Source organism: Balaenoptera ricei, chromosome 18 (genome assembly GCF_028023285.1).
Source record: "Balaenoptera ricei isolate mBalRic1 chromosome 18, mBalRic1.hap2, whole genome shotgun sequence".
In the NCBI taxonomy this organism is placed as follows: domain Eukaryota; kingdom Metazoa; phylum Chordata; class Mammalia; order Artiodactyla; family Balaenopteridae; genus Balaenoptera; species Balaenoptera ricei.
This window is the reverse complement of record NC_082656.1, coordinates 50,771,734-50,790,977: the sequence shown is the minus strand read 5'-3', so window position 1 is coordinate 50,790,977 and position 19,244 is coordinate 50,771,734. Positions and strand designations below refer to the sequence as shown.

The window sequence follows — 19,244 nt, the reverse complement described above, 5'->3', positions numbered from 1 at the left end:
TGCTTTGATCATGTGCTATGTAAGGCAATGGGAACACAGCTTCTATCCTCAAAGCACTTACATTCTGTGGCTCAATTTAGTCTTTGTTGGTGCATCAAATGCCTGAAAAACAATCCTCCCACATCTGTGATTTCAACAGCCAGAGCTTTTCTATAAAATACACCTTTTGGGGTTGTCTTCTTGTGTAAATATCACATGAACACTGCAAAACGTTCATATGATTATACAAATATGGAAAGAAAAATGTCTCAAGCTTTTATTCCTCCCCTTCCTCCTCTGTAACACAGCTCTACCTTCACCCCACTGCCCATTTAACAGGGGCTTTGTGTGTTTTCCTCGTATTTTCAGTGCACATATAAACACGCATCCATCCATCCATCCCTCTATCATTGAATTTAATATCAGCGAAAAATATCAACAGCAAATAATATCAGCCAAAAGATCTGGAAGTAAATTAGAAATGTTTCCATTTTAGCTATAAAACCATAAGATTATGTAATGATTAGATCTTATTTTCAAATATTTGCACCATAAATTCCTTATTGACAAGATGAGAGAAAAACGTAAGAAAAGCACTATTATGGAAAATTGAAAATACTCAAAATAATAACCGTAAAAATTATGATGCCTTAAGAGAATCATGGATGTTAGTATAAAAGAAGTCCAGCCCTCATTTCATGTAATCTCCCTCCTAATTTTATAGACAAGACCCAGTTCAGGGCATTTAAATGACTCGCCCCAGGTGACCTAGTCGGTTCCCATTCCTAATTCTGCAGTATTAGCACATAGTCTTGATTTGACTGGTTTACAGCATGATATCTGAGTTTTCATTAGGATGTAGCTGAGATCATACCTTTTTTGAAAAATTTTCTCTTGTATACAAAAGATAGTTCATTATAGAAAAAAAAAAGAAAGTACAGATAAGCATAAAGAAGGAAATAAAAACTACCCAATTAATACTTCATATTTCAAATCTTCTTCATTTTCTTTTCATTGCAGAACCTTATCTTGAGATATTGGAGAAATCTGTTACTTATGTACTGGTGACAGTTAGGATTTCAGGATATCAGAATCAGGTTACCAAGCTAAAGTCAGAAATGTAGGCGGTCAGGGTCAGAAGGAATAGTTCATTGCTTGGAACAGAGAAGGGTCAGAAAAGCAGATCAGGGAGTGTGATAGGCTTTAAGTATGTGGTTGTATCTTGCGGTTTTCCACCAATCCAACGTTTTCCATTAGCATCTATGTATTCAGTCTGCTCTCTTCTTGTAGATTATAATATAATAATAGATACATCACACTGTCTGTCACAATCTTAGCCGACTTTCTGAGGGAAACTTGCCTAGCCATGGCCCTTCTGAATAAATAGCCCTAGGCAACTTTCTTTGGTACCACGTGACCCCTGGTCACAGGTAAGGGCAGCCATTCAGTAGGCTGGCTAATAACCTTAACTAGTCTTGCCACCAGGGGTATCTGCCAACAAGGAGGAGCTGGGCCAGTTAAACTTGCTTTTGGAAAATACAGGGAGAACTAGGTTATAAGAGAGGAGATTAGGGAAAGGACGAATAGAAATACGTCTCAAGACAAGGGGCTGTGAGCACGTTGATGAGGAGGTGGAAACCATGAGTAAGCAGACAACAGGAGAGAAACATGGGGAAGCTGAAGTACCACTGGAGGAAAAGATCCATGTACTCAGCTGTGGAAATCCACAGAGCTGCCTTGTACCCAGGCTGGTCAATCTAGATTTCCTGTGTTCTCCATCCTGTTAGCTCAGTCTTTATTGCCACAAGGAGCCTTATGATAATTATCCCTTATTTCATTTAGATTGTAACTCTGTCATTTTTTTAAAAAAAGGAGGTTGAACTATGTAATCACCAAGCAAGCTCTCACATCTCATCGATCTTGAGTAGCATGTTCTGAATGTATAATGAAATAGCTTAGATCAGAAGTTCCCATACTTGACCGATTATTATAATCATCTAGGGAGTTAAAAAAAAATTAAGATTCTGGGGACTCACTGAATCAGAATATCGTACAGAAAATCTTTCTGGTTTTGAGTCTCTATGTTCAGATGGTAGAAATGTTCCTTCTGAGAAATTAAGGTATGGAGGGGAAACCATGTCGAAGTAAAGGGCACTATTTAATAAGGTTACTCCTATTTCGATTCTGTTGCCTTTTAATTCTTATTACTTGTTAAAACATCATTTTCAATATTTCCTAATTTACTTTCTATTTTAATCCAAATTTTTCTAATTTCTTGTTCTTCGACTCATTTCCGGGCACATACATTTTTACCTAATAATGCATTTCAGTTTTTCAGTTTATGTTAATACGATTGGTTTTATACTTTATAAGAAAACTCAGAGCAAAATATATTATTTTACAAATAAGAGGGGGCGGGTGATATTTTGCATCCCTTTGATTCTTATGTAAATTTTAAAATGACAAAAACAGGGAATTCTGGTTGGCATTTTCACTGCCGAGGGCCCAGGGTGCAACCCCTGGGCTGGGACTAAGATCCTGCAAGCCACGCGGCATGGCCAAAACAACAACAAACAAACAAACTTCTTTATGCTTATCTGTATTTTTCTCTTTTTTTTCTACAGTAAACTTTCTTTTATATACAAGAGAAAAATTTTCAAACGAGGTATGACCTCAGCTACATCCTACTGAAAACTGAGAGATCGTGCTGTAAACCAGTCAAATCAAGACTGTCTTTCTGATTCATTTATAAGTCGTCCCTGGAGACTGGCGGAGGACAGTGCTAGAGTAACGCTAATTCCTGGGCAAGTCCGATATGTTAACGAGAAATATAAACCCCAACTACCAACTGTTAAGATAGGTAACATATACATTCAGAAAAAGGATACATACAGACCTTTTAAAGTTAGTTTGAAACCACTATGAGAGGAAAGAAATTTAAGTAAAATCTATTGAGCGAAAATAAGAGACACTAACATTCTAAGTTAATTTTTATTGTACTTACAAAGAGTGTTGGTTTGGGTATAAATACATTGTCTTCATGTTCTCTAGGCACATTCAAAGTCTTTGATTTCTGACTTTCTGTCACATTTTTGGATTCCGTTTTAGTAAAAAGTAAGTTTTCCTCAGAACGCTTACTACGCATATTAATGATAATCTGTTTCATTGCTGCCAATTCCTGTTGTGTATGAAAAGAGAAGATGGCAAGTATGATTTTAACAAGCAGACTCATAATGTTGATGTTAAAATATTTATTTTTATTCTTGAAGTAGAAAAAACATTTGAAGCAATTACTACATTATATAAACAAGGAAAGTTGTGAAAAAACAACATATTAATATTCAATAATTATGCACATGAATCTCATAGTCATTAATACCGTTAAATGATAAATATATCATTCCAAAGGGGAAAGGGGGTGGGGATAAATTAGGAGCATGGGTTTAACAGACACATACTATTATACATAAAAGAGATAAGCAACAAGGACTTACTGAACAGCATAAAGAAATATATTCAATATCTTGGAAAATAATCTGAAAAAACATATGTATAAATGCCTCACTCTGCTGTACACTTGAAACTAACACGGTATTGTCAACTATACTTCAATTAAAAAAAGTATTATTCTGTAGCCTAGTGGTTCCCAAATTTTTCTGCATATTGTAATCACCTGTGGAGCTTCAAAAACAACTGATGCCTGTGTCCCACACCCAGAGACTGTGAGATAATTGGGCTGGGGTGTGGCCTTGGCTCTGAAATTTTTTAAAGATCCTCAGGTGATTCTAACAAATTTGGGAACCAGGGGCACGGCTACTTTCCCCCGCAGTTTCTCTACACATGCTGATAAGCAGATTATTTAGGCACTTAACTTCTTCTCTTCTACTTCTTAAACTATTCCATTTCCTTTTGAAGTCTTACATGAAGATGCAAGGGAAAAAGAGTCCAAAAATTTTTTTCTTGCCTATTAATCAGCAGTTCAAACAGTAAGTTTAATATAGCTTCAGGATTTCTTTAACCATGTTATTCCCAGATCACAGACACAGAAAACAAACTTAAGGTTACCAAAAGGGAAAGGAGGCGGGGAGGGATAAATTGAGAATTTGGGATTAACAGATACAGACTACTATATATAAAATAGATTAACAACAAGGATCGACTGTATACCACAGGGAACTGTCTTCAATATCTTGTAATAAACTATATGGGAAGAGAGTCTGAAAAAGAATATATATATATAAAACTGAATCACTTTGCTATACACCTGAAACATTGTAAATCAACTATACTTCAGTAAAAACAAAACAAAACAAAACATATTATTCCCTCTTCTTTTACAAATGAAAACCTGAGTTAGCTTTATCAGTTGTTGTTTGAACTAAGAATTCATTATGCTGAACTTCTTGAAGAACCCGGATCAAAATTTCCACTCATTCCCTCTTCCAAGTCTTTTTTGTCTTTTATTTTCCCCCATAGTCAAACCTTTAGCACCAAACACTAACTAGTGGATATTTATGCTTAATTACTAAATTGATTCAATCAAACACAAGAATATGGAGAGAGGGCGGACTGAACTCTCCTTTACCTTATTATCTGTACAACAGTGGTAGGCTGTGTTGGTGGTAATTTTTTCCTATTATTTTATTGCATCTTAATGCCAAGACACAAAAGTTAGGGCGACAGAAAGATGTTCTGCTCCCTTCTACTAATCTGTTTATAGACATCAGCTCTGTGTCAGAGCAAGTTCCTACAGGCCTTTTTTTTTCTGGCTGTCATTAGTTCTATTTAGAACCATCTAGCTTGAGTGGGTATTTTAAAACAGAGCTGTTGAGTTTAAGCCACAGAGTCTTAATAAACCTCAGGGCCAAGAGAGGAGCTGGAAGAAACGGTGCCAGAATCCACTTTCTCATTTCTGCAGGACTGAGGCTGGCTTGGCCAATGCACATGAGGATGTGTCTACCTTCAGAAACTGCCAATCTGATATACTTTTATTTGACCCTTTTGTGGACTCATTGCTTTTGAGATTGTTACTTCATTTACATGCTTCCCTTCAGTGAAGTATATACTACTGATTTAATGTTAAACATGTCTTGTGTTATGGTAGATTTCAGCTCCTGTTCTACTTACCACACGATAAGTAGAGGGGAGAGGGGAGATGACGGTCTCTCAGCCTATCAAAAAAACACTTTTTATCTGAAAGAACCTCTTTTTACTAGCCGTAACTTTTGTGCCTTGGCATGAAGAGAAAATAAAATAACAGGAAAAAATTTCCTCTAACACAACCTACCACTCTATTACAGATAAATAAGGTCAAGGGGATCATACCTCCTGGCAGAAGGGAAGGGAGGGAGAGCAAGGATGAGGAGGGAGAAAAGGAAGGAGTTGGTGGGGTACCAGGCAGAGGGCTTTGACTCCTAAGTGCCCAAGAGGAGGCCATAGTTTTGTTGCTTTTTGGCTTCACCTGCTGCTCGTATAGGAACAGTTACGGGAAACAGATCACCCCTGATGCTGGTCAGGAGACAGAAGGGAAATTCACAGCTTTTTGCTTTATTTAGACTAGGATCACGCCAACTTAGGGTGCTGTCACAGTACCACTTTTGTTCATCTGATAGTATTATACAGTGTTAGCACGGTTTTTGAAATCTAAGTAAAGAACACTGAAAAAGCAACAGAATTCTGTAAAATTCCTATTAGGATGATACACAGCTACAATGGACACCAAAATAACATGCAGAACAATTCTGTTCAGTTTTATTACGTTTGATCATATAGATGATCTCTTTTCTATCAATTGTAAATTTGAACAAAGAAAATTCCACTTTAACATCAAATAGTATCCATGATAACCACCACAGACTGAGCACACAGAAAGCCAAGCATAGGTAGTGGAGATATTTTTGCATGAGGTTAGAAGTCAAAGACACATCTATTCCTGACTCTGTTATTAACTGTGTAAACTTAAGCAATCTACTCTGATTGAATGAGCTTCAGTTTCCTAATTGATAAAATGTATGTCTGTGTTACCTTTTGGATTTTTGCCAGTCTGATAAGTGTTTGGGTATGTTTAATTTGCATTTCTCCTACTGTAAGGGTGGGCAGCTTTTCAGTTGTTTAAGGGTGTTTCCTTTTTTGTTGATATCCTTGGCTCATTTTTCTACTGGGTGACTGGTCATTTTCTTTTACATTTCAAGGCGCTCTTTACATGTTAGAGACATTAGCTCTTGTCTGTAATATGAATGGCAGTTTTTCTTCCCTTTTAGTCTTTTATTTGACTTTGTTTATGCTTTTTATTTTGTTTTGTTTTTTTCCTATGCAAAACTTTCTGGTTGTGATGTAGCTGAATAGTCCTTAATTTTATGGTCTTCCCATGTTTTCTTCTTCCATTTTCCTCAAGTTACTTTATGGTTTCTTTTTCTTTTCTTTTTCAAACATTTAGATCTTTGATCTGTTTGAAGTTTATCCTGGCTTATGGTGAAAGGTGTGGATTCAGCATTTTTCCCCCCTTGGCTATTCTGTAATAACAACATCATGTACTAAACAGACAATTTTTTCCTCTGATTTGAGATGTTATCTTTATCATATACTGAATTTTCATAAGTATATGATTTATTTCTGGACTTTCAAACTCTATTCCAATTGTCTATTCATGCACCCATGTCACACTGTTTTAACGTTTAATGATTGAGGGGTTTTTTGGGCTATGTTCTTAGGGATAGGGGTGGGTTTATGTTGAATTAAAAAAACAACAACTTAGAACTGGCTTTTATGATACTGAATCTTCCTTACCATGAAAATATTTTAATATTTCTTTTACCTACATTTTTGGCATAAATTGTCCTTCCCTAGTTGATGTTACTATTACAATGAAATGTTTGTGATTCACAAAATCCCAATTTGCAAATTGACAAAGGAAACAAAAATAAACCAACATAACATACAAGAACTAGAAAAACTTGTCACTACAAAATGGGATCCTTTGTTAGGATTAAGTCATCTTGAAATCTGGCTTGGTCCTTACCATGTTCTCTTGTCTGCCTCCTGACTGCTGGCTCCACCTCCTATTAAGAGTCTGCTCTTATTGTTTGGACTTGATTTTCACATGTCATTTCTCTAGCTTTTGGTTCTGCTTTTCTCTGTTCTCTAACTGTCCTTCTGTGATTGGTCAGCAGGGTTATTTGTACTACTGTTTAATGATTTATAAATACTGTTCACTGCAGAACAGAGAGTGTGATTAGGTCCACAGAAAAGGAACCTGTGATGTTCAAAGGAAAATGTTTCAGGTATCAAGTTCAACTGGATTCTTTTTCTTACATTGCATCTATCGCTCAAAATCATGCCATTTACTTAGATTCCTACTTGGGCCTTGACTTTCTCATAGAGATTTTTCCCCCCTTCTTCTTAAGAGTTCTTGCCTTTTTTTCCCTCACTGATGGAACTAGTATATGTCTTTTTCCATATTACCTAAGATTATCTAGCTTCTAAATCATACTGTTTGCTGGGATCAGTTTTGTACTGACTTCTTTTAAGACTGCTGCACAGTTGTTATTCTGAAATTTCTTTTTATTGCACATCTTGGCATGTTCCATTATTTCTTGCATCGCTCTCTTTTTGTCGTTTGATGGCAAACAATCTAGTAATTTCATGAGAGAGGGTACTGTGGTAAAGTACTGTGCTTCCCTTCAGAACTTTGATGGTGTTACATCTCTATCTTCTAAAGTCAAACTTCTGGGAACTATGAGGCCAAGCTGATCTTTATTTCTTTGCAGGTATTTTATTTCTCTCTGGAATTGTTGATATTGTTTAGCTTTTCCCTGTTAATTTCTGTCTTCTTACCTTTTTCTAAGCTTTAGGAGAGTTCATTGGCTTTTCCTGACATCCTTCTACTGGCATTTTTACTTACTTATAATAACTTCATGATTTGATTTTAGCAATTTTTGAAAACACCAGAAACTTTTTCTGTATACTGCTTATTTTCTGTATATACTACTTCCTCAAATCTTTCTGAAGAAACTAATTACAATACTTTGTAAGTTCTTTTCTGTTACAGAAATTTTTGTTTTCTTTGGAGAAGGGAGTCAGTTTCCCTGTTTATTGTGATTTTTCCCTTTTGTGCTATTAATTTTCTTCCAGTTTCTGACGGTCTTTGGTTGTATGTTCCAGTTTATGAATGAAGGAACAGATTAAATGTTTTCTTTCTGCTACCATGGGCCATTCCTCTGAATGAGACAGTTGAGTACAATCTCTGGATATGTGGATAAGAAAATCTGTCAAGCAGGCTCCACTCTAGGGTCCTCAGGTGGAAAGTAGGCTCTCTTGTCCAAAATGACAAAATGTGGAGTGTCCTAATATGTGGCCCCTTTGTTTTGGCAGTCCTAGTCTATTCCTGGCAAATGTTCCATTAATTTAGAAAGCCATTTGTCAAAACATTTTTTTTAATTCCTGCTTTTTAAAATTATAGAAGCATTACTTGTTCATTATAAAATTCAAATACAGCAAAAGTGCCATGCCTCAAATTCTTTCCTTTTACCACTTGAGACCTTTAAACACTCTTCTATAACAGTCTGATTTATAATAATATTCATTAATTCTGATATGCTTTTATAGTGATTTTCAAAAACCTAATAGTATATATCTTATAATTCTAGTATATCAAATACATAAGACAATTACAGTAACTTCAAGAATGAAGGAAACATTCATTGAAACGAACAAATGTAGAACCACATCTGATTACACAATTGAAACTTAAAACAAAAATAAAACAAAACAATAAAAACCACATTGCAGTACAGTACTCTTCAAAATGGAAGAGTTAAGGACATTCTTATGAAACTTCCAGATGATGATGATGATGAAGATGATGACTGTTACTATACAATCTCTATAAAAGAGATAAATTGCTCTCTTGAATCCGAAGGCACATATCTTGGCCATTTAATATAAACTATTTGCATAGAGGGTGGCATATTAAAACAGCTCAACTGCAGAGCAGCTGCTTAAGAGTATTGCATAGTTGATGCCAATAAATTGCTGAAAGTTGTAAACTCTGCAAAGATGTTGGCAAGGGGACACATAGATGGCATTTCTTGATGAAAATAGCTCTGACAAGTATAATGCAAACTATGTGCTCCACTGGAGGTTAAATGTAAGTGCTTTTCCAGAGGAATAACAATGTATCTGGCAGTCAAGTCAGAATTCTGTGCATCTTTCCTACCTGAGCTAATGCAAGGTGGAAACCAACCTTGTTTTAAACCAAGTACATCCATATTTTGGAGGTTTAAACTTCATCTAAAAGAGTATTTAAACAACATTTTATTATGGAAATTTTCAAAGATCCAAAGAGAAGAGAGTATGGCATAGTGAGCCCCCAGTTTCTATTGCCCAACTTTAATCATTATCAACATTTTGTCAGTATCATTTTTTTTAAACAGCTTTATTGAGATACAATTCACATACCATATTGTCATCCATTTAAAGCATACAATTTTAAAACTTTTTTTAATCACCTCAAAAAGAAACCCCGAGTCCTCGAGGAATCACTCCTCTATCCCATCTGGGCCTCAACTTCCCAACCCTAAGCAACCACTAATCGACTTTCTGTTTCTGTAGATTCCTCTGTTCTAGACATTTCAAATGAATGGAATCATATAATATGTGGTCTTTTGTGACCAGCTTCTTTTACCTAGCATAGTGTTTTCAAGGTTCATCTATGTTGTAAATCTATCAGTACTTCATTTCTTTTTATGACTAAGTAATATTCCATTGTATGGCTATACCATGTTTTGTTTATCCATTCATCAGCTGGTGAACATTTGGGTTGTTGTGAATAATGCTGCTAACATCTAACATTCATGTACAAGTTTTTGTGTAGACATGTTTTCACTTCTCTTGAGTATAAACCTAGTTGTGGAATTGCTAGGCCATATGGTAACTCTATGTTTAATCATCTGAGGAACTGCCATAATGTTCTGTCAACATTGTTTTATCTACTTCCTTTCTAGTTATTTTGAAATATTTTAGAGCAGATTTCAGACCTCAGATCATTTCACTTGTAAATACTTCAGTAGAGATTTTTAACAGATAAAGATTAAAAAAAAAAAACCCCACAATATCATTATCATATCTAACACTATAGCTTAAAAGAAAATGTAAATTATTTCAAAGTCATCTATCAATACTCTAAGTGCTCAATGAGAATTTTAAATTATTAATATTATCAAAGCAAATTTTTAACATAGTTCAATGTATGATTTTTGAAGAAGTAAAAATATCCTTGAATGACAATGGCACTATACTCTAAAAAATACACAAAACAGATTTTGTATGGCAAATTAACATTCATGTAGTATTTACTATGTGCCAGGCTTTGCACTAAGTATTTTACATAAAAATTTAATCCTCTCCCAAATACCAAGAGGTAGATATTACTTCAATTTTCAAGATAAGGAAACTGAGGTTTAGAAGATTTTAAGAAATACAGCCAAGGACTTCCCTGGAGGCACAGTGGTTAAGAATCCGCCTGCCAATGCAGGGGACACGGGTTCGAGCCCTGGTCCAGGATGATCCCACATGCTGTGGAGCAACTAAGTCCGTGCGCCACAACTACTGAGCCCGCGTGCCACAACTACCGAAGCCCGCACACCTAGAGCCTGTGCTCCGCAACAAGAGAAGCCACCGCAATGAGAAGCCCATGCACCGCAACGAAGGGCAGCCTCCGCTCGCCGCAACTAGAGAAAGCCCGCGTGCAGCAATGAAGACGCAATGCGGCCAAAAAGTTAAAAAAAAAAAAAAAAAAAAGCCAGATTCATTAGCTATTAAGAAATGAAATCAGGATTCAAATGGGTTCAAAGCTGTCATTATTTAGACGTTATGTACACAATAATGCGGATGCCTTCTGTCAAGGCCTTTGATAGCCGCAATTTCAGGTTTGGAAGGGACCTTCAAGTTATTTAACCTCTATACAAAACAAAGCAGAACAACAATAACAACACCTGAACAAAGCAAACAAAACATGTCTCCTTATAATGTCTACTCTTAGGTTTTAATTTCAGCCTTTGGAGAGATGTACCGCAAGTCTATTTCTGCCTACTTTGAATTTCTTGTATCTCTCTGAGTCTTTTCTTCTCTGAACACCCCCAATCCATTAATCTCTCTTATGACTGAAAAGAATTCTTTTATCATCTTGATTATTTTCCTCTGATTATCTCCTAGTATTCAAAGTTTTGGGCCTAGGACAGAATAAAGAAAGGAGTCTTGGCCAGAGCAGAGGGAAATAAGGCTTATCTACTCCTTATTCTAATGCATTTCAGATGACAAACATTTTTGGTGTCATACCCTATCTACCACTGAAAGCTTAGTGAGAGCTCAAGTGTTTGGTGAATGAGACACAACTGTGCTGTCATAGCCTAGGGGACGTAACTAATCACCTACAACATTCTTTCCTAAATTTGGATATAATCTTAAGGTCATCCTCAACAGCGAGGAAGGTAGAGGAAGCTAGCATTAACACACTGAAGTAGGTCCCTCTGAACTGAAATCTACTGCGACTGTTGACTTAAAACAGAAGTGTGGGCACCTTGATTCTGTTCTGATTGGTTTGTGCAGACCCTTTCACTCATCTGATTACTGAATAGTACCTTGGACTTCTAACTGCTTTGCCTTCTGGTATTCATGTCCTCTCGGTGCCTGGCTTTCCCTTCTATACCAGTATTCATCTAGTTGCTGTGTGGTTTCTGGCCTTTACTACTTCAGTATAATCTGATAGTTTTTGACGCATGTTCTTGTTGATTTCCGTCAACAGTTTCAGACTCCAGACTCTAGCCTCCATTTTGAGCACTGATATCCAGAGCGTGAGTCACTCCAGTGCCCGTACCTTCTCCGTGTTGTATTCCCTGCCTTCCCTCAGTGTCAGCTCCTTCATATGGGATATAGATTTGTTAAGTTTAAATTAAAATACTGCCAAATAAGACCATAATCATTTCATTTCATTGTTAATAATCTCTCCTGGCCAACATATTTCCAGAGACGACTTTTAATAGCTTTGCAGTTTGTTTTGTGTGTTTCCTTATACCCTAGAATTGTTTGGTTTGTTACAAACTGCTGCTATTCTAGAAGTCATAAAAACACAGGGTTAGAAATGATAGCAAGAGGTCACTTACTTGTTCCTTACTGATAAAAAAAGGTCAGAGAAGTGTACTTACTATTTAAAAGAACACATACCAAACTTCTAAAATGTAGTGGGGAAAATACACATTTCATTCTTTAAAAAAAAAAGCAAAAACAATAACTAGAAAATGACAGGTCTATATGATACATAATAGATGTGAAAGTGTGATGTGAAAAAAGTTAAAAGAGCATATATACACAGATAAAGTATTTTTATGATGAGATAGAATGTTTCACACAAGACGGAATTTTACTTGCAGGACACAACAGAGATACTTGTAATTTTAAAGCTGATGATGAAAAGATTAAAAATGAAGCCAAAATACTTATAAAATCAAAATAATCTGACCTAGTTCTACTAAGTTTTGTATAAGTCCACATAAACATAGAGGTCCACAGAGTACAATCTAAAAACAATTTGTGTCTTTTACGCAATTCAAAATTGAGGAGAGGGAACATTCAGTTGCTGTGTCTGTCAAATGGGTATAAGACCATCGCAGAGCTCTTGGGACACTTTAGTATAACATAATTGGGCTGAAAAATTTTAAAACATTTTGGTAGGAAGAAGTTATAAAAACTCAAGATATTATTATTACTTTTATACAGTAGGTTTAGTTTTGTCATACTTAAAGTATATTTAAATTCAACATTCACAAATGAGTATTTTTTGCAATACTTTATTTAATCCCTGAATTTCCTCAGACCTAAATTCACATACCCTTATATGGAAAAAATAAACATTCTAAAACTTTATAGGGAAAATATGACTTATACAGCATGTGTTTTAGGTTTCCACTATAATAACTGTCTTTAAAATACACATTTACATCTAGGAAATCAAAAACAAATTTGAACTTGAACAGCACCACTACGATGAGAAATGTATGAATCTGAGAAATAATTACATCTTCATTTAAAGAAAAATTAACTTACCCACACACTTTTTGTTTTTTTTAGTCATACTGACTGTTCTGACTGTAAAATTTAAGTACACATGTGTATAAGAAAATCGTGTAAAAAGGTATTCTGAAGAAAATTTCAAAATAGTTAAGTATGAACCAAAAAGAATGACACACATATAGAAATATGTAATTTGTTTGAACCCTTTATGAAGTGGATTGCCTAAGGGGCACTTGTGATGCTGAAATGTCCCTGAAACTTTCCGAGAAATCACAAAGAACACAGGCGTTAGAGTCCTGGAACATAAACATACCATAAAAGAATGATAATTATACTGTGACTTCACTTTTCAGAAACCTGGCTAACTGCAGGGTTTGTTTTCTTTTTGTTAAGTGACATTCACTGCAATAAAAGGCAAGTTATCTGGAACCATGGGAGTTAGTCCAACCAGGTAAGTGTGAGGCCTTGCACACGCTAGGCACTTAGTAAGAAGTGGTTGGTTAAATGATGGTTAAATACTAACCGAAATGCTTGTGGACCTTAAGAGAGATTATTGGCAGAAGCAGTGAGTGAAAGGGTAGAAGAATCTCAGGTGTGAGAAACAGATTTCTTATATTCCACAAATATTTACTTTTGAGGAGAGAGAATGTGAATATATTAAAGGCTGGTTTCTAATGCTTTCCATTTGACAGCTTCTAGTGCAATTATCATTGAAGACTGGAAAAGATCACAGTTAGTTTAACAAACATTCAATTGAATACTTACCAAATACTGTGCTAAAGGCTAATACACAAAGGAAAACTAGGCACTCTATTGGCAAGACAGATGCGTAATTGTGATATACAGTGATAGGAATATTAATACAAGTATTTTTAAAGTTATGGGAAAGAAGTAAAAAAAAAGATAAATTTTTCTTTATTGAGTTATGAAGGGCTTCAAAGAATAGATAACATTTGAACTGACTCTTGAAAAGGAAGGAAAAGAGGGAAGGGTCCTACATTTACTGAGTTACTGTCACATGCCAGGAATGTACTACACTGTTTAATTCTCATATAACCCTGTAAAGTAGATATTACCTTTATTTATACATGAGAAAACTGAGTTTAGAGGGGTTAAATTATTGTCTTAAGAATCCATAGCTATTAAACTGTGGGCTTTAAGTGATTATGACATGTTGGCGTAGGTTTATCATTCGTACTGAATGTCCACCCTCTGGGGAGGCTGTGCATCTGGGGGGTGGGGGGGCAGGGGGCATATGGGAAATCTCTGTACCTTCCTCTCAATTTTGCTGTGAACTTTAAACTGCTCTAAAAAATTGTCTTAAAAAAAAAAAAAAAAGAATCCATAGCTATTAAGTAGCAGAGCCATCTTGCCTGTCTGACTGCTGGCTTTTCCCACAGTATTTCAAAATATAGGTGATGTAAGGAATATAAGGGTAATTCCAGCCTTAGAATTTAATAAGAGAGCTGAACAAGTATATATGTAATTCTGGGTCAATCCAGCTGTCCACCTTCTCCATGGTTACACCTAGCATGCTGAGTGTAAGCTGCTAGAGAAAAATTACACAGACTGGCACTACTACAAATATATGACATTTCATCTTGGCAATTATTTGTTTCTGTAATGTACATCACTCATTTATTACATACCTATTTCAAACTTCTGTTTTCCTCAAAACTCTGATCCTATCATGTGTCTTGCCCATTAGAAAACAACCATTAGATGGGAACTCCCTAAATTCTTACCACCAAACCTACGAACTTACTTTGAATGTAATTTTGATTTCTCCCCTGCAAAATGGAAAAGGTGCCCCTCCTGTCTAAAGTTAAATCCCATCACTTCGCCCTGGATCTCCTCCTTTCCCAACACTTTTGCTCAATTGATTATCCTCTCTCTTTTGTACTTTCAGTGTCTCTCTCTGTTTGGTTCCTTCCTATCACCATTTAAGCCGGATACTCTCCAACTCGGGGAGGTAAAGGCCCTTGATCTCATGCTCCCTCCCTGATCACCTTATATTCTCTTATTCGAAGGGTTGCCTAGTTTTCCTTTTACTATTTTTCAACTTCTACTTATTTATCAGTTCACTGCAATCTGCCTTTGGCACCACTGAAACTGCTTTTTTTAACATCTTGTTAAATCCAAATACCATTTTCTTTTTCATCTTCGTTCGACTTGGCCCCTTGGCAGCCTAAGCCACTGCTGACAACTTCCTCCCTTCTGAATGCTTCTGGCTTCACGTGGGTCTACTCTTTTCCTGATGCACCTGCCATTTCTCTGGTCACTCCTCTTTGAGTAAGCATTTTTTGCTCTGCCCAGCCCTTAAATATTAGTGCTCATCAAGAATCTGTCCTAGGCCTTTTTCTGTTCTCACGCTATATACCCTTACTAGTTCATTTAATCTACTTCCAATGTAAAGCACCATCTTTATGCTGTTGACTCTCAAATCTCTACCTCCAGATAACTTCTCTTTCTTGGGCTCCAGAACCTACATTTGTAACTCTCTACTGAATATATCCACTTAGATATTTTCTTGAGTTCTTCTTTCCCAAACCTATTCCTCCTCTGTTCTTTGCAGCACCACCATAAACCCAGGATATAAGCCAAAACCCTGGGCATCAATTCTCATTCCTCCTCTCTTCATCATTCCCTAAATTCAGTCAATCACCAAGCCCAGTCATTCTGCTTTCTAAATAGTTTTCAAATTGGTCCATCCTTGTTGGACACCATCATCACCAGTTTAGTTCACGATAACACCTATTGCTCAATGAAATACTGAAATAGCTTCCTAAGTGGGGCTCTTACCACTCCCCCTAATACAGCTGCAAAAGAAATTAGAAAAAAGGCTTTTATATCAGTTTCTTAAAATTATGCTCAGTATTCTATTAGATACATGGCTGATTATACTTTTCCTACTTTTGAAAGCTTAGATTCTAAGGACACATGATGAAATATATACAAATAAAAGCAGAATTAAAATTGCCAAAGGTGTTCAGCAAACCTGGTTTCATTAAGGCAAATATGAGTGGATAAAAATGAATGAAGGTCTTCCCTTGTGGCGCAGTGGTTGAGAGTCTGCCTGCCAATGAAGGGGACACGGGTTCGAGCCCTGGTCTGGGAAGGTCCCACATGCCGCGGAGCAAATGGGCCCGTGAGCCACAACCACTGAGCCTGTGCGTCTGGAGCCTGTGTTCTGCAACAAGAGAGGCCGCGATAGTGAGAGGCCCGCGCACCGCGATGAAGAGTTGCCCCCGCTTGCCGCAACTAGAGAAAGCCCTCGCACAGAAACGAAGACCCAACACAGCCAAAAAAAAAAAAATAATAATAAATAAATAAATAAATAAATAAAAAATAAAAAATAATCAGGTACTTATTTAAAAAAAAAAATGAAGGCCATTAAAGAAGACTCTTGAGGGGTATGCTCAACGAGAGAGAAGCCATTCTAAGGAATCACATTTCGTATACTCAAAACTAAATGTTTAATGTGAAGCCCTGATAATGTTAACTAAGAGTGAGATCCTATCAATCTTTTCCTTTACCTTTATTAAAACCTAATTATTTAAGATTTATATTTTATATTTTTATACCTAAAAGCTCTTAGCATAAGTGAAGATATTTAAGGGTAAAAAAGATTACATTCCACTTGAAAGACAAAGAAAAAGTTATTCTGAAGCACCAAAAGTGAAAGAAAAGAAAAAAAGATTACAACACCTGGATAAGATATTCAGCTCTGACTTTTCTGGCAACTAAGACGAAAAGGAAGCACATTAAATTACATAGTTTTCATTTTCTGAAAAAAAGAAAGAAGGATATAACTTCATCTACAGAGGCAAAAATTTTCCTGGAACTCACACAAGCAGTAATTCATCATGAGATTTTTGTCTAAATGGGACTAAGGAGAAAGATCATAAGCTTTTGTTTCAGAAAAAAAAAAAGTTTTGATAGTAAGTATGGTTGAGTTACTTAACTCTTATCAGCATCAGTTTCATCTGTAAAAGTAGGGACAATGATATTTATCTCAGGGTACTGTAGCAAAGACTAAGTTATGTAATATAAATGGAAGTACTTAGTAGATTGCCTTAAATAGTTTCATGAAACAAAGAGAAATGACACCAGATTTTATTCCGATCTTCTATAAAGGCAGAGGTCATGACATTCAATTGTGCCTTAATGGAAGGAATTTTGTTAGGAGAGATATTTTGCCCCTTTCCCCCTCTCTCTGCTTTCCGAAGGTTTCTCTGAATACAGGGACAGAACCTGGAGAATTCAGAATAGACAGACGTGGACAGGTATGAGATCTCAATTCAATTTATGATCACATCTTTCAGTTAGTATTTTTTGTGCAGATCCTTTAACCTAATACGTTTACTCATCTCAGCTGAGCTTTGTAGTCTGAAAAGGCAAACTAAAACAGGCTATTTTTCTCCATACTCACCCTCTCTTTACTTTTTTTTATTATTAGGTTAATACATTTTCTCTAAAGAAGAGAATAAAAATCACCTAATACACTTTCCAAATACACACAACCATTTTTGAATGTATAAATGCTAGAAGTTTATAGAATAAGAGGCCACTATGGATTTTATCATTCCTGGAAATCCTTAAGACCACAATTGAACTCCTGACGTGAGAGGTGTTTTAAGCTAACAATTTTGAGCTAACGCGAATAGAAAATAAATCTTCTGTGGCCATGCCTCAACTATCCCAGCATTGTCAACCTAGAACTATCCCACTCATTTTCTTTTTGCATGTAACACTTATTGGATAACTATGCAAATGAGGTGGGGATCTCATTTCATATTACCATAAACAGTCTTACCAGAACTAAGTAACACCACTTAAAAAGTTAGAGCAAGAGCTGCCCAGTGCAAAAAAGAAAATGAAACACTTTAAATGTTCATTTGGTCTCTTTATGAATCAACAATTTAAACTGAAAATTTAGCTGATTGAAGCAATGATTCATACTAGATCATTTTCACAGGGTCCTGACTAGGGTGAGGCAAGGTCTCAGGTGCCAGCGCTGCACTGTGCATGCCTCTGAGAGGGGGCACCTCCTCTATTTTGTGCCTTCAGTGCCTGGCTGCCCTCACCTTAGTCTCAGCCCTGATTTTAACTTTCAAAAATTTTTATTTATCCAAGTTATTCTTATTCAACTGTTATCTATTGGCTGTTCTGGGCACTTCACCCAATTCCCCTGACACCATTTCTAGATGATATGCATCTTTGAGCTGCTTCCAGGAATATTCCCTAGTTCATCTCTCTCAATAATTTCCTTCCAATAATTTCTTCCCAAACACCTGATATATCTTTCCCAGACTAGGAAACAATGTCTTCAGGATACTCATAAAACCAATGATCTGTTTTGAGCATTTTTTCTCTGTTAGGACAGCAAAACGGTAAAAACATGGCTAAGACAAGGCAGTGATAGTACAGTGGAAAAAATTCACGGATTAAAAAACTAGGCTTAACGGTACCAACTGCTGGCGAGGATGCAAAGCAACTGGAACTCTCATTCACTGCTGGTGGGAATGCAAAAGATACAGTCACTTTGGAAAATAGTCTGGCAGTTTCTTACAACATGAAACACACACTTTCCATATGACCCAGCAGTCCTGCTCCTCGTATATACCAAGAGAAACGGAAACTTATATTTACACAAAAATACATACACAATTGTGTACAGCAGCTTTATTTATGGGCGCTCCCAAATGAAAACAACTCAAATGTCCATCAGCTGGTGAATGGATTAACAAACTGTGGTATATCCATACAATGGAATACTACTCAGCAATAAAAATTAGGACAAATAACTAATATTTACAACAACATAGATGAATCTGTTTTATGGTAAGTGAAAAAACCGAGACTGACTAATAATTTTATTTATTTGACATTCTGTGAAAGGATAATACCTTTTGTTGAAAAAGGGCAAAACTATAGGGATAGAAAACAGATCAACTGGAGTTGGGGAAAAGGGTCACTACAAAGGGGTCAAGAGGGAGTTTTCTGGGGTGATGGAACAATTTTACATATTGATTGTGGTGATGGTTACACAACTGTATGCATTAGTCAAAAATCATAGAAACGTACGCTGGAAAGGGTAAATTTTATTGTATATCATATCTCAGTAAATCTGACTTAAAAAAATGAGAAAAAAACCTGGGGTTATCTCTTAGTTACCACCTGGCTCTGGGGAAGCCACC

General features: G+C 36.1%; 1 protein-coding gene across 4 annotated transcripts in view; it reads right to left on the bottom strand.

Moving 5' to 3' along the window:
• Positions 1-19,244, bottom strand: part of PIBF1 (progesterone immunomodulatory binding factor 1) — a 200,177-nt gene that overhangs the window by 8,573 nt on the left and 172,360 nt on the right. For all 4 annotated transcript variants that reach the window (XM_059902534.1, XM_059902533.1, XM_059902535.1 and 1 more), the window contains one exon: positions 2,984-3,157. In XM_059902534.1, the coding sequence (XP_059758517.1) occupies positions 2,984-3,157 (174 nt within the window). The remainder of the gene's footprint in view (positions 1-2,983; positions 3,158-19,244) is intronic.